At 33.6% G+C, this 17,918-nt stretch overlaps 1 protein-coding gene across 1 annotated transcript in view; it reads right to left on the bottom strand.

Moving 5' to 3' along the window:
• LOC140442276 (uncharacterized) overlaps positions 1-17,918 on the bottom strand; it is an 81,729-nt gene that overhangs the window by 21,940 nt on the left and 41,871 nt on the right. The window contains exons 7-10 of the mRNA XM_072533370.1: positions 12,934-13,143; positions 10,134-10,297; positions 4,833-5,164; positions 4,507-4,711 (exon numbers count right to left, since the gene is read on the bottom strand). Coding sequence (XP_072389471.1) covers positions 4,507-4,711; positions 4,833-5,164; positions 10,134-10,297; positions 12,934-13,143 — 911 coding nt within the window. The remainder of the gene's footprint in view (positions 1-4,506; positions 4,712-4,832; positions 5,165-10,133; positions 10,298-12,933; positions 13,144-17,918) is intronic.

Raw genomic sequence — 17,918 nt, 5'->3', positions numbered from 1 at the left:
TTTGAAGATTTGTATTTTTATTAGTTATTTAGTATAAGGTTTTAATAAACATACTATAACTTGTGGACATGAGTGCTTGTGTCATATTTAGTATATTGTATATTAGAACTACCCCTCTTGCATGACTCATAATCTGTGGTTAAGTATAATCGGTCGAGTTAAATGCAAATGTGTGGAAGTTATTTGGTATATTCGGTTATATATTAGCAAGTTTAGTATTCATGTATATGATTGGTATAGTGTTCTTGTTGACAATAATTTGGGGTTTATTTAAATCTACTTAATCAACTTGAACACAATTTTGGTTTTTTAGAATGTCAGTCACGGATGGAAGATTCTGTGCATTTAATATTTTAGCTAGTGTGGTGTCCTGGAAACGCTATATTATTGGCTATTTTGTTCACGTCTGTGATGGATCCCACAGTGTATAATTGGTTATTGATTTGTCTTAAATATCTATAGTTACACAAAAAAAAAAATTGTTCTTAGGTCAATTTTTTTTCTCCAAGTAAAGGGGGAATGTAACGATAAGATTACTTTATCGTTACTGAGAAATTTAAAATAACTTAATTCTGCCTGTAAGGTATGCAACCAACTATACATGTAATCGTATTATCAATTGTTTATCAATTGGTCAAACTGCTTACCTGTCGCTTCCGCTTAGCTTGGAACTGACGGAAGCCGACGATTTTAAAAGTGTAAGACTCACTTGATATCGAACCATTGACCGAGGCAGAGAACGATTGGTTGATACTCCAGCGACCAACGCACGTGGCTCAAGTTATCAGAAAAGAAATTTTAAGTTATTCAGAGGTGATATTAAGTTAAAGAAGGCGTTTTTTTTTATATTAGAAGTTTTGGAAAAAGAAGATTTTGGTTCAATTGTTGAAATATTGTTGCGTTGGGTGAGTTTCATTTTAATTAAAGTACATCATTTTTTTTTAACCATTACTAGTTTCATATTAAAATCATTTATTCAATAATTTTACCTTAATTATATTAGTCAAATCACGTTCAGAATTCTTTCTGTTAGAAATTCTCCTAAGTACACGTTCTCATCAATATCCAAGCAATTCGGTAATGTAAGGAGATCCTTCATTACTATTTGCCTATAATATATTCGTGATAAGTTAAATTTTAGTTCTTCAGTGAAATATTCATAGTAAATTCCCAACATTTTTTTTAAATACATAGTTTTCGATTAATTTTCCAAGGTCACAAAAAGTGTACGAAACCTTCACTAATTATCATCTTCTGACTAGTTTTTCTTGTCCTAACCGCCTTGTTGTTTATCAACTCTGAATAAAGCTAATGAGAGCTTCTTTGATTTTATTTTAGTCGTTGGAGGAAGAAAGAATATAAAGTCAATACAATAAACATTATTTTGGATTTGGGGTAATAGCTTTCAGTTGAGTTTAGTTTGGAGTTTTTTTTGGTTTTTCCCGAATATTGGAATAGCGGTTCAGTTTGGTGCTAGAACAGTGGGCTTACAGCTTTCACCCGAACGAGTCCCGGCGGCGTAAGGCGTCTGGAAGAAGAACCTTCTCGGCTTGAGAGTAGACAGGTTTTTTTTACTGTTTGGTAATATCGTAAAAATAAGTTACTTAAATATTGTTTAAACTTTAGTGAGTGAACGAACCAAAACTTAAAAATAATCCTAGTCAATTTTCATAATTCATATTTGCGTATCATTATATATCTTACATTCAATTTTTTTCTTAACATCATTTGCTTATTTTTTTTGTGTCATTAAATATTTTAAATATATATATGTATTAGTAATAACAGGGTAGGGGTGGATTTTAATACACTTTGTAAGGTCATTTGTGCACAAAGGTCCATTTTGTATTTTTACAGCCCTACTGGTAACGTCACTGATTCATCTTGGATCTGTTCCTTTCTTAACAGACCAATTGAAATATATTTACAGGTTATCTGATTGGAATCAACTTAGAAATTGTCGAACTGATACATTGTGTTAAATATAGGGAAGGGTAATAATTGTTTTAATATATAAATAGGTTGGTTGTAGTAAATTTTGTTTTAATTAATGAATAAAACTTCATAATAAAAGTTCCTACTTTTCTAGCATATTAGAGGGTGTAAATATATTGTAAATAGGGATCAATAGGTTTTTTGTATGATAGGGTATTTAAGTTAAATTGTATATTACGGTTTACAGGTTTTTCTATTTTATTATTATTAAATTGGGTTATAAGTAATAATCTGTTTTATTAAACAACCTTTTTTTTTTTAATAAAGTTATATCTAGTTACAGAAAACATAGTTAACAGCAGCAATAAAGTCACTAGGTGAAGTGTTTGTTAGACTAAGAGTCCAGTAAACATCTTCCCTGGCGCCCAAATCATTCTTCTCTCATATATTCCTGTTGTCAGTACTTACCCTTAGTTCGTTTTGGTTATTCTTATATTTCCTTAGTTAATATACATCTTTTCTATTCTTTACTGTTTTCTCAGGGCATGCAAATAGGCCTAACCCTACCTTGAGTATCAACTGGCCAGTCTCAAGCATACCCAGCTAGCCTAACTGCATTCAGTTTCAACTCTTATTTTAATTTAGTTTCAAACTTATCTTCACACTACTCTACAGATCTTATAACATCAGGGACGTAGTCCCAAGGGATCTGCCTACTATATTTGTTACAGTAGCGCCCAAAGTGGAGAAATATAATTTTGTTATAAGTAGACGAAAACAGCAACGAAAATAGACCAAGAATTACGGAATCTGGAATATACAGGAAATTCGGAACAAGCAACAAGAAATTATGCAGGAATTCGTAAATCGAAAATTAGATATAGCCATTCTCTCTGAGACCAAGAAAAAAGGAAACGGAAGCGAAAAATTAAAAGACTATGTACATTTCTTCTCAGGAGTGGGAAAGGATCAAAGAGTAAGAGCAGGGATGGGGATTTAGTCGTAAGGCCAGCGACCTTACACTTGTGAAAATTCTACAGTGCTAAAAAATCCAATGAGCCTAGGTTACCGGACGAAAATTACAGTAGACGAAAACAGCAACGAAAATGGACCAAGAATTACGGAATCTGGAATATACAGGAATACAGAATATACAATTCGGAACAAGCAACAAGAAATTATGCAGGAATTCGTAAATCGAAAATTAGATATAGCCATTCTCTCTGAGAGAAAAATTAAAAGACTATGTACATTTCTTCTCAGGAGTGGGAAAGCATCAAAGAGCAAGAGCAGGGATGGTTGCTAAGTCGTAAGGCCAGCGACCTTACACTCGTGAAAATTATACAGTGCTAAAAAACCCAAGAGTAATGGAATCTGGAATATACAGGAATACAGAATATACAATCCGGAACAAGCAACAAGACGATTCTCCTAAGAGGAACACAAATAACAATTCTGGGGGTATATGCCGTAAATAATGACTACTCAGTACAAGAAAAGGAAGCCTTCGAAGAAGACTTTAGAAAAATCCTGAGCGAAATTCCTAACAGCCATGAGATTATATGCGGAGGAGACCTTAATGCCAGAGTAGGAAAACAAGTACAAAGTAAAGTGGTAGGCATGCATGGAGAAGAAACTGTTAACAATAACGGAAAAAGACTTATCCTCTGAATATAATAATAAATAAATAAATTCAGATGGAAATACCATCTTAATGAAAAGAAAGCTACCTTTAAACTATATTTAGAAAAGGAGGCAAAAATAAATGTAAACGATATCGAGGCATCGCAGTAACTGACAGTATCAAGTAAAGTATATCAAAAAATTTTAAAATTCCGAGATAGAAAATAGGTACAAAAGTCAGGGCAGAAGGGCAGGCGGGAATTAAAAGAGGAAGATCAACAGTAGACTATTTTTTCTCAGTAACACAGATTATAGAAAATAAATTAGCTCATGATCAAGAATTACCTCTTCTATTTGTTGACCTAACGAAAGTCTGTGATAGTGTCCCTCTTAGTAAATTATGGAAAAAATAAACAATATAGAACCAACACAAGCTGCTAAAACAATTTACCACGAATCAGCAATAAAAATCAAATGAGGAAATAAGGTTAGCATAGGATTCAGAGCAACACAAGGTCTTAAATAAGATTGCTGCTTATCACACTCACTATTTAAAATATCTTTAGAATAAACATTATAACAATGGGAGATGAAGTGGAGAAACAAAGCTATCACCTAACTATTGCAACCTGTATACGAAGAAACATAAAGTTTCATCCACAGCAATTTAAGTAAACTGCAGAACTTACTAGAAGCTGCAAGATGATATGAAGATTCGGCGATACATCAGCAGTTTACCCATGTAAAGCATAGCCATTCACAGTCTACGTAAAGTTAAAACGTTAATATATACTTTATTGTTAAATAAGTTATTGATAAATGATTAAAGATATTGTTTTATGAGAGTTTTCCTAGTAAGCTTAAGAACAAATTAACTGCATACTTGACTGAACACCAAACTCTTATTACATAATTCCCATATAATTCCCCCAATACTATAATTTTTACCTTTTAGATGTTCCTCCACTGTGGCATATCCTGCATCGACAATGTTGTGATCTTCAGAATGTGTATTTCCCTTTTTAGCTTCCAATAAAAGATGAATCATATCTGGTCTTATTAGACCTTTTTCTTCTCTCAGTTTAATAGTATCTTGTATTATTTTCGTAAAGAAATTTTGGATAGACATACTCAGAAATTTAATATTAAAAAACTAAAAATAATATTAATTATTAGATTAGAACGAACGACAAGAAAAAAGAAGGTGATCTGTGATCAGTTGCAGATCTGTTACATACAATATGATTATTTAAACAAGAAATTTGCTACATTACCTTCGCTATTCTTGGAAAGAACATTACTATTATAAATCTTGCCATTACTTTGAAGTTCCTCAAATCTAAAAACTCTTTTCCTTTTAAAAAGAACTCGTTATTGGGATTTTCCAATGAATCGACTTCGAGTCCAAAAGCTGTCGATGCTATCACATCTGTTCCATATCGACTAGCCAGTTCTTTCATTTCGACCTCGATGAGGTCTTTATCTTGACTGAGAAAGTACTTGGTGAACTTATCGGCTACATTTATTATAAGGTAGAGCATTCCTTTCATTTTACTGCTGGTAAAGGAAGGGCTCAGGGTAGATCGCATATTTCTCCATTTGTTGCCTGAAAATAGAGTTTTACATAAAGATATGCTAAAATTTAACTAAAATAATTTTTTATTTAAATGCAAGTTTTCAGCTCCTACACAATAACTGGAACATGTCGACTAAGAGAAGAAAAGCTACTATATAAAACAAGCAAGTTGAAAGGCCCTGAGGTGGCATCTCACCATCTCACCTAGCTACAGATCGGTAATCTGTATTGTTACAAATTCAACAACGCATCAAATTAAAAGGTCGGTCAGATAGCCAAGCGGGCTGGGCGGCCGGCTTCTCATTCGCTTCACTGCGAGTGGTTCAGTGGATGTGGGTTCTGTCCCCAGCTCGGTGTACAGAAAAACAAAAAGTCTAACGCAGCAGTTTAAAATTCTAGATGAATCTGCGGCTTAGACTAGAATATGCTGGTATCTGATCGGCCTATGGTGGAGCAGTACGGCAAGAGATAAGGGCTTGCGGCTCGGTGATACTCCTCCATAGATCCCTACCGGAAGGGCGTGACGCCTAAAATACCGGGTATATATATATATATATATATATATATATATATATATATATATATATATATATATATATATATATATATATATATATATATATATATATATATATATATATATATATATATATATATATATCAAATTAAAAGGCCGGATGGATCAAAATCACGAAGAACTAAGCAAGCCAGGGATAAATGAGCTGGAACAATGGACAGACTAAAGATATCTAATTGAAATTGTAGAAGATTGTGTTCAAAACAACAAAGAATAAATGACGAACTATAAACACATAGCCGTCTTAACCGAAACAACGAAGAAACTTCGGTAAACTAAAAATTTGGACATGTATACACTACTATACTACATAATATTCCAATCAGACGAGATATTAGAAAATACAACAACGAGAAAATTATAAAAACTATAGAAGACAACAAAAGCACGAAAGCATTGAGGAGAAAAATGGAAAATGGCAAAAAAGAAATCTTCCAACTTAAAGACAAAAATGGAAATATCTCAGATAGACCAAGCATATTACATATAGTGGAAAGTTTCTATGAAACATTATATAAAAGTCAAGTTATTCCAGAGCTCATCGAACAACCAATGCAAAAGGTACATAATGTAGGATCGGAGGATATACCAGATATATCACGAGAGGAAATTCAACATGCCCTCAAAAATATGAAAAATAATAGAGCTCCGGGGGAAGATGGTGTAGTCATTGAGACAATTAAACTAGGAGGTCCACTTTTGATGTCCCGAATCCAAACACTTTTTAATCTATGTCTGCATAGTGAAAACATTCCAAGTAAATGGAAGAATTCGGTTACAATCCTCCTTCACAAAAAAGGGGATAAATCAGATCTCGAAAACTATAGGCCAATTAGTTTGCTTAACTACCTATGCAAGCTCTTTACTCGAATACTGACAAACAGATTAGAAGCAAAACTCGATTTCTATCAATCAGAAGAACAGGCAGGATTTCGAGCGGGACACGGAACAAACGACCATTTGCAATGCCTTAAAACTCTAGTTTGAAAAGTCTATCGAATATAACAGACCCCTTGCTCTTATCTTTGTCGACTTCCACAAAGCATTTGATACGGTCGAAACAGTTGCTATCTTAAAAGCACTATCAGAATGCAGAATAGATCACAGGTATGCAAATATTATTCGAAATATATACGAAAATGCGACAACAACCGTTAACCTCCATTGCATGACTGAGAAGATAAAAATTGGCAGAGGGGTGCGGCAGGGAGATACCTTGTCGCCAAAACTATTTATAACAGTTATGGAGTACGCATTTAAACGGCTAGATTGGGAATCAAAGGGTATTAGCATCGATGGAAAGATATTCAATCATCTCAGATATGCCGATGATATTGTTCTCATAACAGACAACTTAGGAGAAGCCAGAGTTATGCTACAACAACTACAGCAAGTAACCCAGAAAGTCGGTTTAAAAATAAACTATGGAAAAACAAAAATGATGACCAATCTCGTCCCCAATAAGCTAATAGAAATCGAAAAGTCGCCCATAGAACTTGTGGAAAAATATGTGTATTTGGGTCACGAAATAAGGTTAACGCGAGATAACCAAGCAGCATTTCACAGCAGCTCGAAATGAATCAGTTGACGTTAGACCAGTCCACTTCCTAAGATTGGCCAGCCAGGATATACGTCTACGTCCAGGGCCTCTCTTACCCCCAATCTTGCCTTGTACAATCAACTGTAAAAGTCAATATTTATTATTATGCATGATGTGACCAAATTAAGCGAATTTTCTGTTCTTTACGGTGTTGATAATTTCTTTGTCTTTTCTTAGCCTCGGGAGAATAGTTATATTACTTGTGTGGTCTATATATGAGACCCTCAACATACGTCGGTAGCACCACATTTCAAATGCCTCTAATCATTTTATGGCATCTTCTGTAAAACTCCAGCTTTCTACTCCATAGAGAAGGGCACTAAAGACGTAACATCTAAGAATTCTTATGCTTAAAGATAGGTTCCAGAGAATCTTCCTAAGGCTGCTGAAAGAGCTTCTGGCTTTTTCAATACCAGTTTTTATTTCGTAGCTGTGATTCCAAGTATCCTTAATATTGCAGCCCAAATAGCATATTTTTCCACTCTTTCTAACGGTGTATCGCCTATTGTAATTTGAACGTTTATGTTGGTGTTTTTACTAATGATCATTATTTTTGTCTTCTTCTTGCAATTAAGTTTTGGGCCGTATTTGTTGTATGTTTCTACAACGTTATCCATCATCCTTTGGAGCCCCTGCGCACTATCTGCCAGCAATACTGTATCGTCTGTATATCTAATATTATTTATAACTTGGCCATTAACAGCAATCTCATCTTCTGATTCGTCCAAGGCCTCTCTAAAGATGTTTTCTTTAGAGAGGCCTTTAACATATACTAAAGAGTATATGTTAAATAATGCCGGTGGCAATATGCAACCCTGTCTAACTCCTTTTTCGACTGTGAAGATCTCGGACAGTTCATTTTCTAATGATTTTCTTGCTTTTTGTTGGAGATATAAGTTTGAGATCAGTCTTATATCCTTACCATCGAGTCCTGGTATTTTTAGGATATCGATTAGTTTTCTATGTGGACTTTATCAAATGCCTACTCGAAATCAATAAAACATGCATACACATCGCAGTTGATATTCCTGGTTCTCTGTATTAGAACTTAAAGTGGTTCCCTCTTTCCGAGTCCTGCTCCGAATCTAAATTGAACTTCACTCAGGCGTTCTTCTAATTTGGTATATATGCGCGAGTGAATGATAGTAAGGTGTACTTTAAGTACATGGCTCATCAAACTAATTAATCTATTTTCTTCACATTTTCTAGCGTTGGCTTTTTTAGGAAGTGGAATAAATATTGATAGTAGCCAGTCTTTTGGTAAATAACCAGCCTCGTAGATGTTGTTGAATAGCTTCGTAAAAGCTGTGATTTGGTGTGCTTCTAATAGCTTTAAAATTTCACGTAGGGTTTTACTGGGCCGTAGGGATTGTTTATTTTAGTCGAACTTTGTGCTGCAATGTTTTCTGGTGTTCTGTACCTCTTTAATTGTTATGTGCATATGGAAATCGTCATGTTTGCGTTGTGGTGTTTAAATTTCCGTACATTTCTATATCAGCCATGCTCCTTGTGATCCTTTTATCTCATTTAGTATAGTCTATATAGCAACTTTTTGTATTCGTTGTCATTTCTACCATTTAATTTTCTTCCCACTCCATCATCTGCAATATTTTATCTGTCATCCATTCTTGCTTCTTTTCTCTTTTTGATTTTAGATATTCAAGCGAAATTGTGGTAATAGATGTCTTCATTTCGTTCCAATGTGCTTCTATGTCTCTAGTAGTGTCTTCAACTATTTTCGCAAAATTCTTATTAATATCTGTTTTTACCTTTTTCTGGATGTCATTTTCTTTTAGTAGTCATCTATCTTGGGCCTCATTTTCTTACGAATTATTTTGACTCGTATGTTGATATTTGCAACCAATAGACTATGATCTGAGAGGACATCTGCGCCTGGATACGTTTTTGTTGAGGTGCTATAGGCCTCACTTGGATAATTGTTTGTTTGCGAGGGCAGACATTCCACTTTTCCCAATTTTTTAGATCTATTACTTCTTCTATAACTATTTCTCACCGAATGATTGCCGGTATAAACAAGCCCATTTGCTGACCAACCGTTTCAGGCGGATGAGTTGGAGAGTAGTAGGGCACTCTGTTGTTCTGAGATCGCGAAATCGATCTCAAAGGCGGAGGAACCAAGAAATGGTCAACGGCATCAGGATGTAGAAGGCCAGGAGGAACCACTACATTACAGATCCTTGTGGATATCTCTAGTACAGCTTTCCATGACAGACAAGAAAACTTTACATAAATTTAATGATCATGGACTTCGGAAATCAAGATCTGGCAGAAAAATAAGTTTATTGACGTTTCAATCTCCACTTTGGAAATCCACTTCGGATTTCCGAAGTGGAGATTGAAACGTCAATAAACTTATTTTTTATTCGCATTAGAGTAACTTAAAGTAAGGTACTTTAATGATTAGGTCATGGTTACCACACAGTTTAAGGAAGCGTAAGCCATTGCTATTTCCCTGACCAATGCCATACTTTCCCATAATTTGTCATAGGTTAGTGTTGTCAGTGCTAATCTTGGCATCACTACTTTTGTATCGGATCTTTTAATTTGTTAATCTACACTACATCTTTTTCTTGTTCGGTTGCTTGCTCTGTTGGTGTATAGTACTATTCGCTCTGAAATTAGCGAACTTTCTAGCCGTTAAACGAAAATTATATGAAAAATAACACTGAATGACAATAAATCATATACAACCTATATTACGAATATTTTGCAAAAGAATATTCTTGGTAGAATCTATATCAGTTTTGTTATTTGAAGTTTTATTGTGCTGCTATTTTATCTACCAATAACAATAATCTTACCTTTTAGAGAAAAAAGATTTTTTGACCACAATGGATCATTTTCTTCGCTAGAGAAATCACGATGTTCGTTAAAATGTTCAAAATCTTTTATAAGCATCTGTTTAATCAAATCCACGTCTGTTACCAACAGGGCGGGCCTGTTAAACTGATATATACCATTGTACCTAAAATTAATGTAAAACGTCCAATGAGTTACTAAAAACATAAGATTTGGCCATAAAACTCTATATTTACATATTCTATATACCGTAAACTGGGAACATTTTCCCTTAAGGCAACTTACGCATTTTGAACAAATATTTCAGTGCTGCTACTGGGTATACGCATTTATAACAACCAAATATATGGATGAAAACTCTGTAAATGTTATTTTATTGGTAAGATTACATTGTTGCTGATGTAGGATGTTAAAATTTTAAGTACATTTACTTAAGCATTGAGAGTTTACGTTGCTATTACCAATTAAATAACATTTATTCAGTCATAAATATTCAGTGGCTTTAAAGATGGATACCTTGTAGCAGCACTGAAGATGGACTAATCAGTCTGAACACGTTTTGTGATTTAGCCCATAAGGGCTCTTTTAAATAAATATACCGTTTATAAAGGATTTTTTAATAAAATTTTTTGTGATATATGGTGTACAGCCGACTACAGAAAATTAACTTTTCCTTGTGGATAATAACTTTTAACCTATCAACAATACCTACATAATCAACTCATTGTCGTAGTAGAAGTACGAAAATACTGCCTTCGTTTTTGTTTTTCTTTGTTGAATTTACTTTTTTTATTAGTACAGATAGTGCATTCCTCTTCTTCTTATCAGTATCATTTTTGACATCTGACTTCTTGTCACGTTGATATCCAGCATTGTCATATCAACAATTTGGAAAGTATACGAACTTAACGTCTTGATTCAGGTTTTTGTGTTCTGGTTCATTTTGCCATTAGATCTGGACATATCTGTTCTACGTGTTGCTTTCAACAACGGCGCCTTGCTTTAACCAATATGACACCGATTCTTTTTATGTAGATATGACTGTCTGTTTTTCAATGGGCCTCCAGTAAGTTGTCATTCCATCGTTTTCGTGTGGTCTTCCTACTGATCGTCTTCCTATTGGCGAACCGTCTCTTGCTGTTTTTACTGTTCTATTTGTTGTCTGGCTTAGTTCCATTCTACACACACACACACATATATATATATATATATATATATATATATATATATATATATATATATATATATATATATATAAAGTAAACTGAAAAAGAAACTGAATTATTGTGAATTTGGACTTCTCTAATTTTAATATATTATATATATATATATATATATCTGGCGGTCATTGCATCTTCGATATCTTCTCTCTATGACCGTCTTGGTCTACCTCGTTTTTTTCTAGTGGGCGGAGTCCATTTTTCTATCTTATTGGGCCATCTATTTTCAGGCATTATCTGCAGGTGTCCATACCAGTCTATTATTTTGGCTTCGATAGTATCTATTATGTCTGGACCAATTTAATCGTTTCCAATTGTCTATTTCTATTGCCTTGATTTTTAATTTGTTTTTTTATTGATTTCCCAAAGTTTAGCGCCGTATTACCCAATACTTTCTATTTTGTTATTTTATTATTCCACATTAGTCCGTATAGCTGTCTAATGGCTGATCATGCTTGGCCAATCCTAAAATGTATTTCTTCGTTACTCCCTGCTTTTGATGTTATTTGGACTCCCAAGTATATAAAGGTTACAGTTGATTGTATGATTCCCATTTCAATTTGTAGGCTTACTGATTTTTCTCTTGTAACTAAACACTCGGTTTTTTGTATATTAATTGTAAGGCCCCACTTGGTGTACTCCTCCTCCAGTTTTCTAAGCATATAGTCTATATCGCTCTAGTCTTCAACTAGAATGGCTTGGTCGTCAGCAAAGTGCATTTTTTTCTCCACACTGAGAGCGCCTCATTTAGGTATATTTTGAAGAGTGTAGGTGCTATACAGCAGCCTTACTTTAGACCCTTACTAATAGAAAATTATATAGTTAATTTGTTTCCAGTTTTAATATTTACCGTCATATTTTTGTAAAGCTGTTCTACTACTTTTATATATTTTTTTTATTTATTTCTCGTTTTGTCATTGCTACCCAGAGCATTGAAAGTGATACACTATCGTATGCCTTTGTCAGATCTATAAAGACTACATGACTTGAAATGTTGTGGGCTAATCTTTTCTCAATAACCTGCTTTTGAAAAAATATGCTGAACATTTGCAGTTGCATTTTACTTTTCTGTTTCTTACCTAGTCCTTGATGTTCTTCACCTTGCATCTACGTCATATATCTGTACTTCTAGCTCTGTCCCATAGTGTTTTACCACCAATTTTTTTAAGTGTTTTCATCTCTGCTGTATCAAGTCGGATAGCAACTGAGTTGCTATCAACAAGTCCTCACAGACACATCGTCTAAGGTCTAGCAACCCCACTGGAGTCCTACTTTACCATGTGATCAATTCCTTTTACAACTTAAACATCATAGTTTTTAAATATTAAAGATGTAATTCAAAGTTAATCAAACTACATTTTAAGGGTTTTTACCCACATATTTAGTAGTTTAAAACATGTACATCCAGATAGCACTGATGATGGAATAGTTATTCCGAAAATGTTCTGATAAAATCTCCATTATCCTGAAGGCTCTAAATATGAGAGAATATTTAGCATGAACTATTCCGTGCTTAATCTTATTTTATTCGAAAAATCCGGAAAATTATTATATTCCCAAAAAACCACAATAAAAAACTCACCTTGTACCTGGAAATCTATTATAAAGCTCAGATATGAAATTCACCAGCGGGACTCGTTTGAATACACCAAAATAATTGTCTATTAAAACATTAGGAAAATCAACTTGTCTCACTCCACGTTCCCTCCAATATGTTGCAGGTTTATAGCAAAAGTAGTAAAACAGTGTTGCCAGCAGCACTGCCACCAGGATCCAAAACATTGTCCCTGGTCTGAAATGAAACAAAAGGTAGTATTATTATTTGTCTCTTATTTCCTAGAAAACAATAAGCGAATGGTCTGACCATACGTTTACTGTGTTGGCTTTAGTATAGAAGACAATATTTGCATATTTCTATAGAATATTTCATAATTAAATTAAATAAATTTGAAAATTGAACATTTTTCTAGATGTTCATTCGATTGGAAAGAATTTTGCTTTTGGCAGAAAAGGTTAGACGTTTAGATAGACGTCATTTTCCATTGAAGATACGCTATATTTAAATATTGCGTTAAAACTAAAGATTTTCGTCAATGTGTCTAAATTGAAAACACATACACAGAAAATTAAAGAAGCCTTAGCAAAGTCATCAATATTAACTTCAAGAAAAGGGGAAAAACCGTTGCCGTTATTTATGGAACAGTTCAGGATTAAAATGTAATAGCGCTAAGAAAAATCACAAACCTTTGGTAGCAGACTACCTACATACTTAAATACAGCAATTTTGCACAACATTGAGATGCAGTGTGACATACAATCATTGTCAAAAGAAGGGACATTATACAGCAAACGCCAGTTAACTTGGCGACGGAATACGCCCTATTTTGTATGATGTTTATGATTCTCCTATTGCTTTACTATTTCTGATAAGTAGTTTCAGTGGCGTAACGGTATAGTTCAAATAATTATTAAACAATTAAAAAAGTAGTAATATTGTTTCGCAAGCTTTAATATATCATTAGAAAGATGAAATTGTTATTATTTTTTTAGTCAATTTAAATAAAAAGCCACTGGTTTATAATATCTCTTTAATTTAACATACAAACACAATAATAATTATGACTGAATTTAATTAACAAATAAAACTACGTTATTATTGCCTTTCACATTAAATGGAGGGTATTGCATAAATAAATGTAACACAGTAATTATTTAATTTTGATATTTTGGTTTTATTATAACACTAAAACGAGTATCAAGTGTAGAAAAATAGTAACTGAAAATAATTTTCTAATGGTTAATTTTCTTCATCTTCATCATCAGAAGAAAACTCTGTACTGGAAGATTCGCTGTGAATATTTATAATAATAGGAGCTATTTCCATGACGTTATCAACCACTATCTCGCTGTCCATGTATTCATCTTCCTTCTTAATGACATGGTCATATCGTTTTCTCCACTCATTTGCATCAATTTTATTAAACTCTTCCTCAGCCAGTATGTTAGCTAATTTAAATGTAACGTTTTTCTGGCTTACATTATTTTTGACTGTAGCCCATATATTCAATCAGGTTTAGGTCAGGATGGTACGGAGGTAAACGCAAAGGAATATGTCCATGCTCACGTAAAATTTCGTCGAACTTGTATTTTACATGACGGGGTTTATGAATTTATGATATTTAATGGTTTCATATAATTCCGGTTTTAAAGCGGTATGTATAAATGGAATATTTTTTTGTATTAACCATTCTATCATTTCATTTTTTTTTTGAGTTTGATGTAGGCGCCCTCTCTAACTGAACACTATGAAAAGATGCGTTATCAAAAACTAGTACCGAGTTAGCAGGTATATTAGGTATTAAACGTTCTTGTAACCACTTTCCATAATTATGTGCATTCATTTCAGAGTGGAAATCTCTTGATTTTGTACCTGACTTAAAGATTAATAATCCATTCTTAATGAATCCCATGTCTTCACCGGCATGAACTATTATTAGTCGTTGACCTTTGGAAATATTAGAAAAGAATCCCTTTGTTGATTCGTCAGTTCAGTTTTTCGAAGAAGTATTTAGAAGTAAGTCTCGTCAACATACACAATTGGCCTATTGTGAGCAAGAAAATGTTTGACTTGCCTGAGATATTTTATTCTCAAAGCTCGTATTTCACTTTTTTCTATAAGCAATTTTCGGTTGTTTTCGGTTCTCCTCCAACGAAATTGCGTTTTGCGTAGAAGTCGCCTTAGAGATGTCTGTGAAATTATGATATCTAAATCGTTATGAATTTTTTGTTTTAATTAGTTTTCCTTAACCCGACATTTGTCTGTTTTATAAAAATAGTAGATTATTCTCCGAATGTCTCTTGTTTGGTATTAGGGCAAAATTGTTCTCCTTACTCGTTTTTTGCCTGTATTGGCAAACTGGACTCTGTCGGTATTTTTCAAAGAACATTTTGCCTCTCTTGTTATCCTTTCGATTATTCTGATGGAAATTCCTGTAAAAGTCATTATAGTTATTCATTTTTTCTAGTATGTAAGTATAACAAACTCTATATTTACTGCCATACCGAAAGACAGTACACAATATATTCATATGCTAACAGGTGTAATAATTTAAGTATGTTTAATAATAAGTATTTTTTATATATAATTTCACAAATTTTTGCAAATATGTTTATTTAAAAAGCTATGCCGTTGCAAACTTGAATATTTTGGCCATGTTATGCGACATCCAGAGAGATATAATATACTCCACCTAATAATACACGGCAAGGTAGACGGAAGAAGAGTGGACAGGTCGAAGAAGAACGCTGAAGAACGGTAGAAACCTGAGAGAATGGTTTAACAGATCCTCTGCATCCCTTTTCCGAGCTGCCGCCAACAAAATTACTATAGCCAATTTGATAGCCAACGCTCGATAATCGAGCACGGCATATGAAAAAGAAGAATGCCATATGATACAACCACGAAAGTACGTTATACAACTAAAAGATAATGAATTAAGCAGATATGACTAATAAAATATAAAGGCAAAGTTAAAAATTCTCGATTATTTTCAGTTCATTAATAATAGCGAATTAAAATTAATTTATTGTACAAACTTACCTGTTGCTTTAGCTGTTGTTTCTTTCACAGTTTTCAAGGTATTTTTCAGAGAATAACCGGTTATTCTCTGGTATTTGCTTCGAGCTTAAAATTTTTGAAATAATTAAACACATTATATATGATCTCACGAGATTGTCCATTAATAACAGAATTAGTCTTTCTATTACTTTCTAACGCCATCATTTAAAGAAACTGCCACAAACACACTTAACTATCCAAAATAATAAGAAGTCTGAAAAATAACAGCCACACTTCACTTTTGTGTTAGGCAACTGACTACTGGGAGTAGACTGATGACAACCTAATCCACCCTAAGCGGACTTCAATTTTGGGTTTGTACGCCTCGCCAACTTAAGTGGCGTTGACAGTATTTCAAAATTTCAACGAAAACCTTGGTACAATTCCAACAATCAATGAGCTTTTACGTTTCTTGTTTGCGGTCGCGGAAGTTCGAAAGGCTAATCACTGTTCAGGTAGTCATTTTTGAAATGTATGTATATTCTTTTAGAAACATTAGGATATGTGTTGATAGTGAAGGCGTTTCGTTTATTTAAGTAATAAATTACAGTGGAATTTGAATATTACGGCCTCGGTAGTTATGTAATCTCGGTTGTAACGTCAATTTTTGATAGCTCCGGCCAAAAACTATTCGATAACATTATTAAAAACCAGGTTTTATCGGCTAAAAATAAAGTAAGCCTCATCTAAAGCGTCATAAAATTTTACAGTAGGTTGTCGTTTTTTAGTTTATGAAGAATAAAGTGCAATACGGTTCCGGCTTTGCGGCATTGTTCCTTCCAAGAATGTGAGAAAGCTCGATTATCCCTTCTGTATATAGTTATGTGACGTTGACAGTTCTATGATTTTTCATTTATCAGTGCACTCCTCCAACAGCAGTGCTGGTCATGACTCAACCCCCCCCCCAAACAAAATTAAATATCAATCAAATAATTCTAAAAAAATAATTTAAAACCCATCAACATCAACCCTATAAGCAGGAAGTCAAAAGTTGAAATGATTCAAACTCATTTATTCTAGGAGCAAGTGTAGAATTATGCGGAAGCCTTTTACAGCGAATTCAGAGTTACGCGATTTTCAAATTTTGTAAATTCGTCGTTTGAGTGCCATCATCGTTCGATTCTCGATGAGATAGAGTTACTGCCCATACATTATTGCTTATTTAATGTACATGTCATGACTTTTCGCACGAAATCAGTACATTTTTATTTTGTATTAGGTATTTCTTATCTTCAGTTTTGTCTACGAATTGGTTGTTTGTAATTTGAATATGTATTATAATTGTTGAGACTATGTGCTACATTTTATAATTGATCTATAATAAATATCAAAGTGAATATTGTTGTTGCATTAGCTCTGTTTGATACGTTAGTGAATACAAATAAAGGAACTGGGGGCTGCTGTCCAAGGTATTTGTGAAACTCGTTGGGTTGAAAGGTATGAAAGTCATCTTCAGTTCCAGGGCGAATCAATCATCATCAAAATATACAACAACAAATATACAACTCTTGAAACAATTTCAACGTGGAAGGACAGTAAAATGTCAGCTGATGCATTTTCATTAATGTAAACTATTAGGAGCCCAGAATTTCTCATTTCAGTAGTCTTAGTGAAGTTTTAGGTACAACTGTATCACTTAGTCGTCTTCTTTGAATTTTGAAGATTTGAAGAAGGCTACTGAGACCATAGAGGACACTAAGTGCATTCTTCAAAATAAAAGATTAAATGCTGAATTTGTTTTTAGCAAACTTTGCTATGAAGTAAATGAAATAGCTGAACATCTAGACATTGAATTGAAGGTGCCTCGTATAGTTTTTCGTCAAACCTGTCGTCAAAACCAACCTGCTAACTCTTGCGAATAATATTTCCGAAGATCTATTTATTTACCTTTTTAAGACAATATCTTAACTGATTTAGAATAACGACTTTTACCGAAAGTTATAAATCTA

The sequence above is a fragment of the Diabrotica undecimpunctata genome, chromosome 1 (assembly GCF_040954645.1).
Source record: "Diabrotica undecimpunctata isolate CICGRU chromosome 1, icDiaUnde3, whole genome shotgun sequence".
Lineage (NCBI taxonomy): Eukaryota > Metazoa > Arthropoda > Insecta > Coleoptera > Chrysomelidae > Diabrotica > Diabrotica undecimpunctata.
This window is presented reverse-complemented; position numbering and strand designations above follow the sequence as displayed.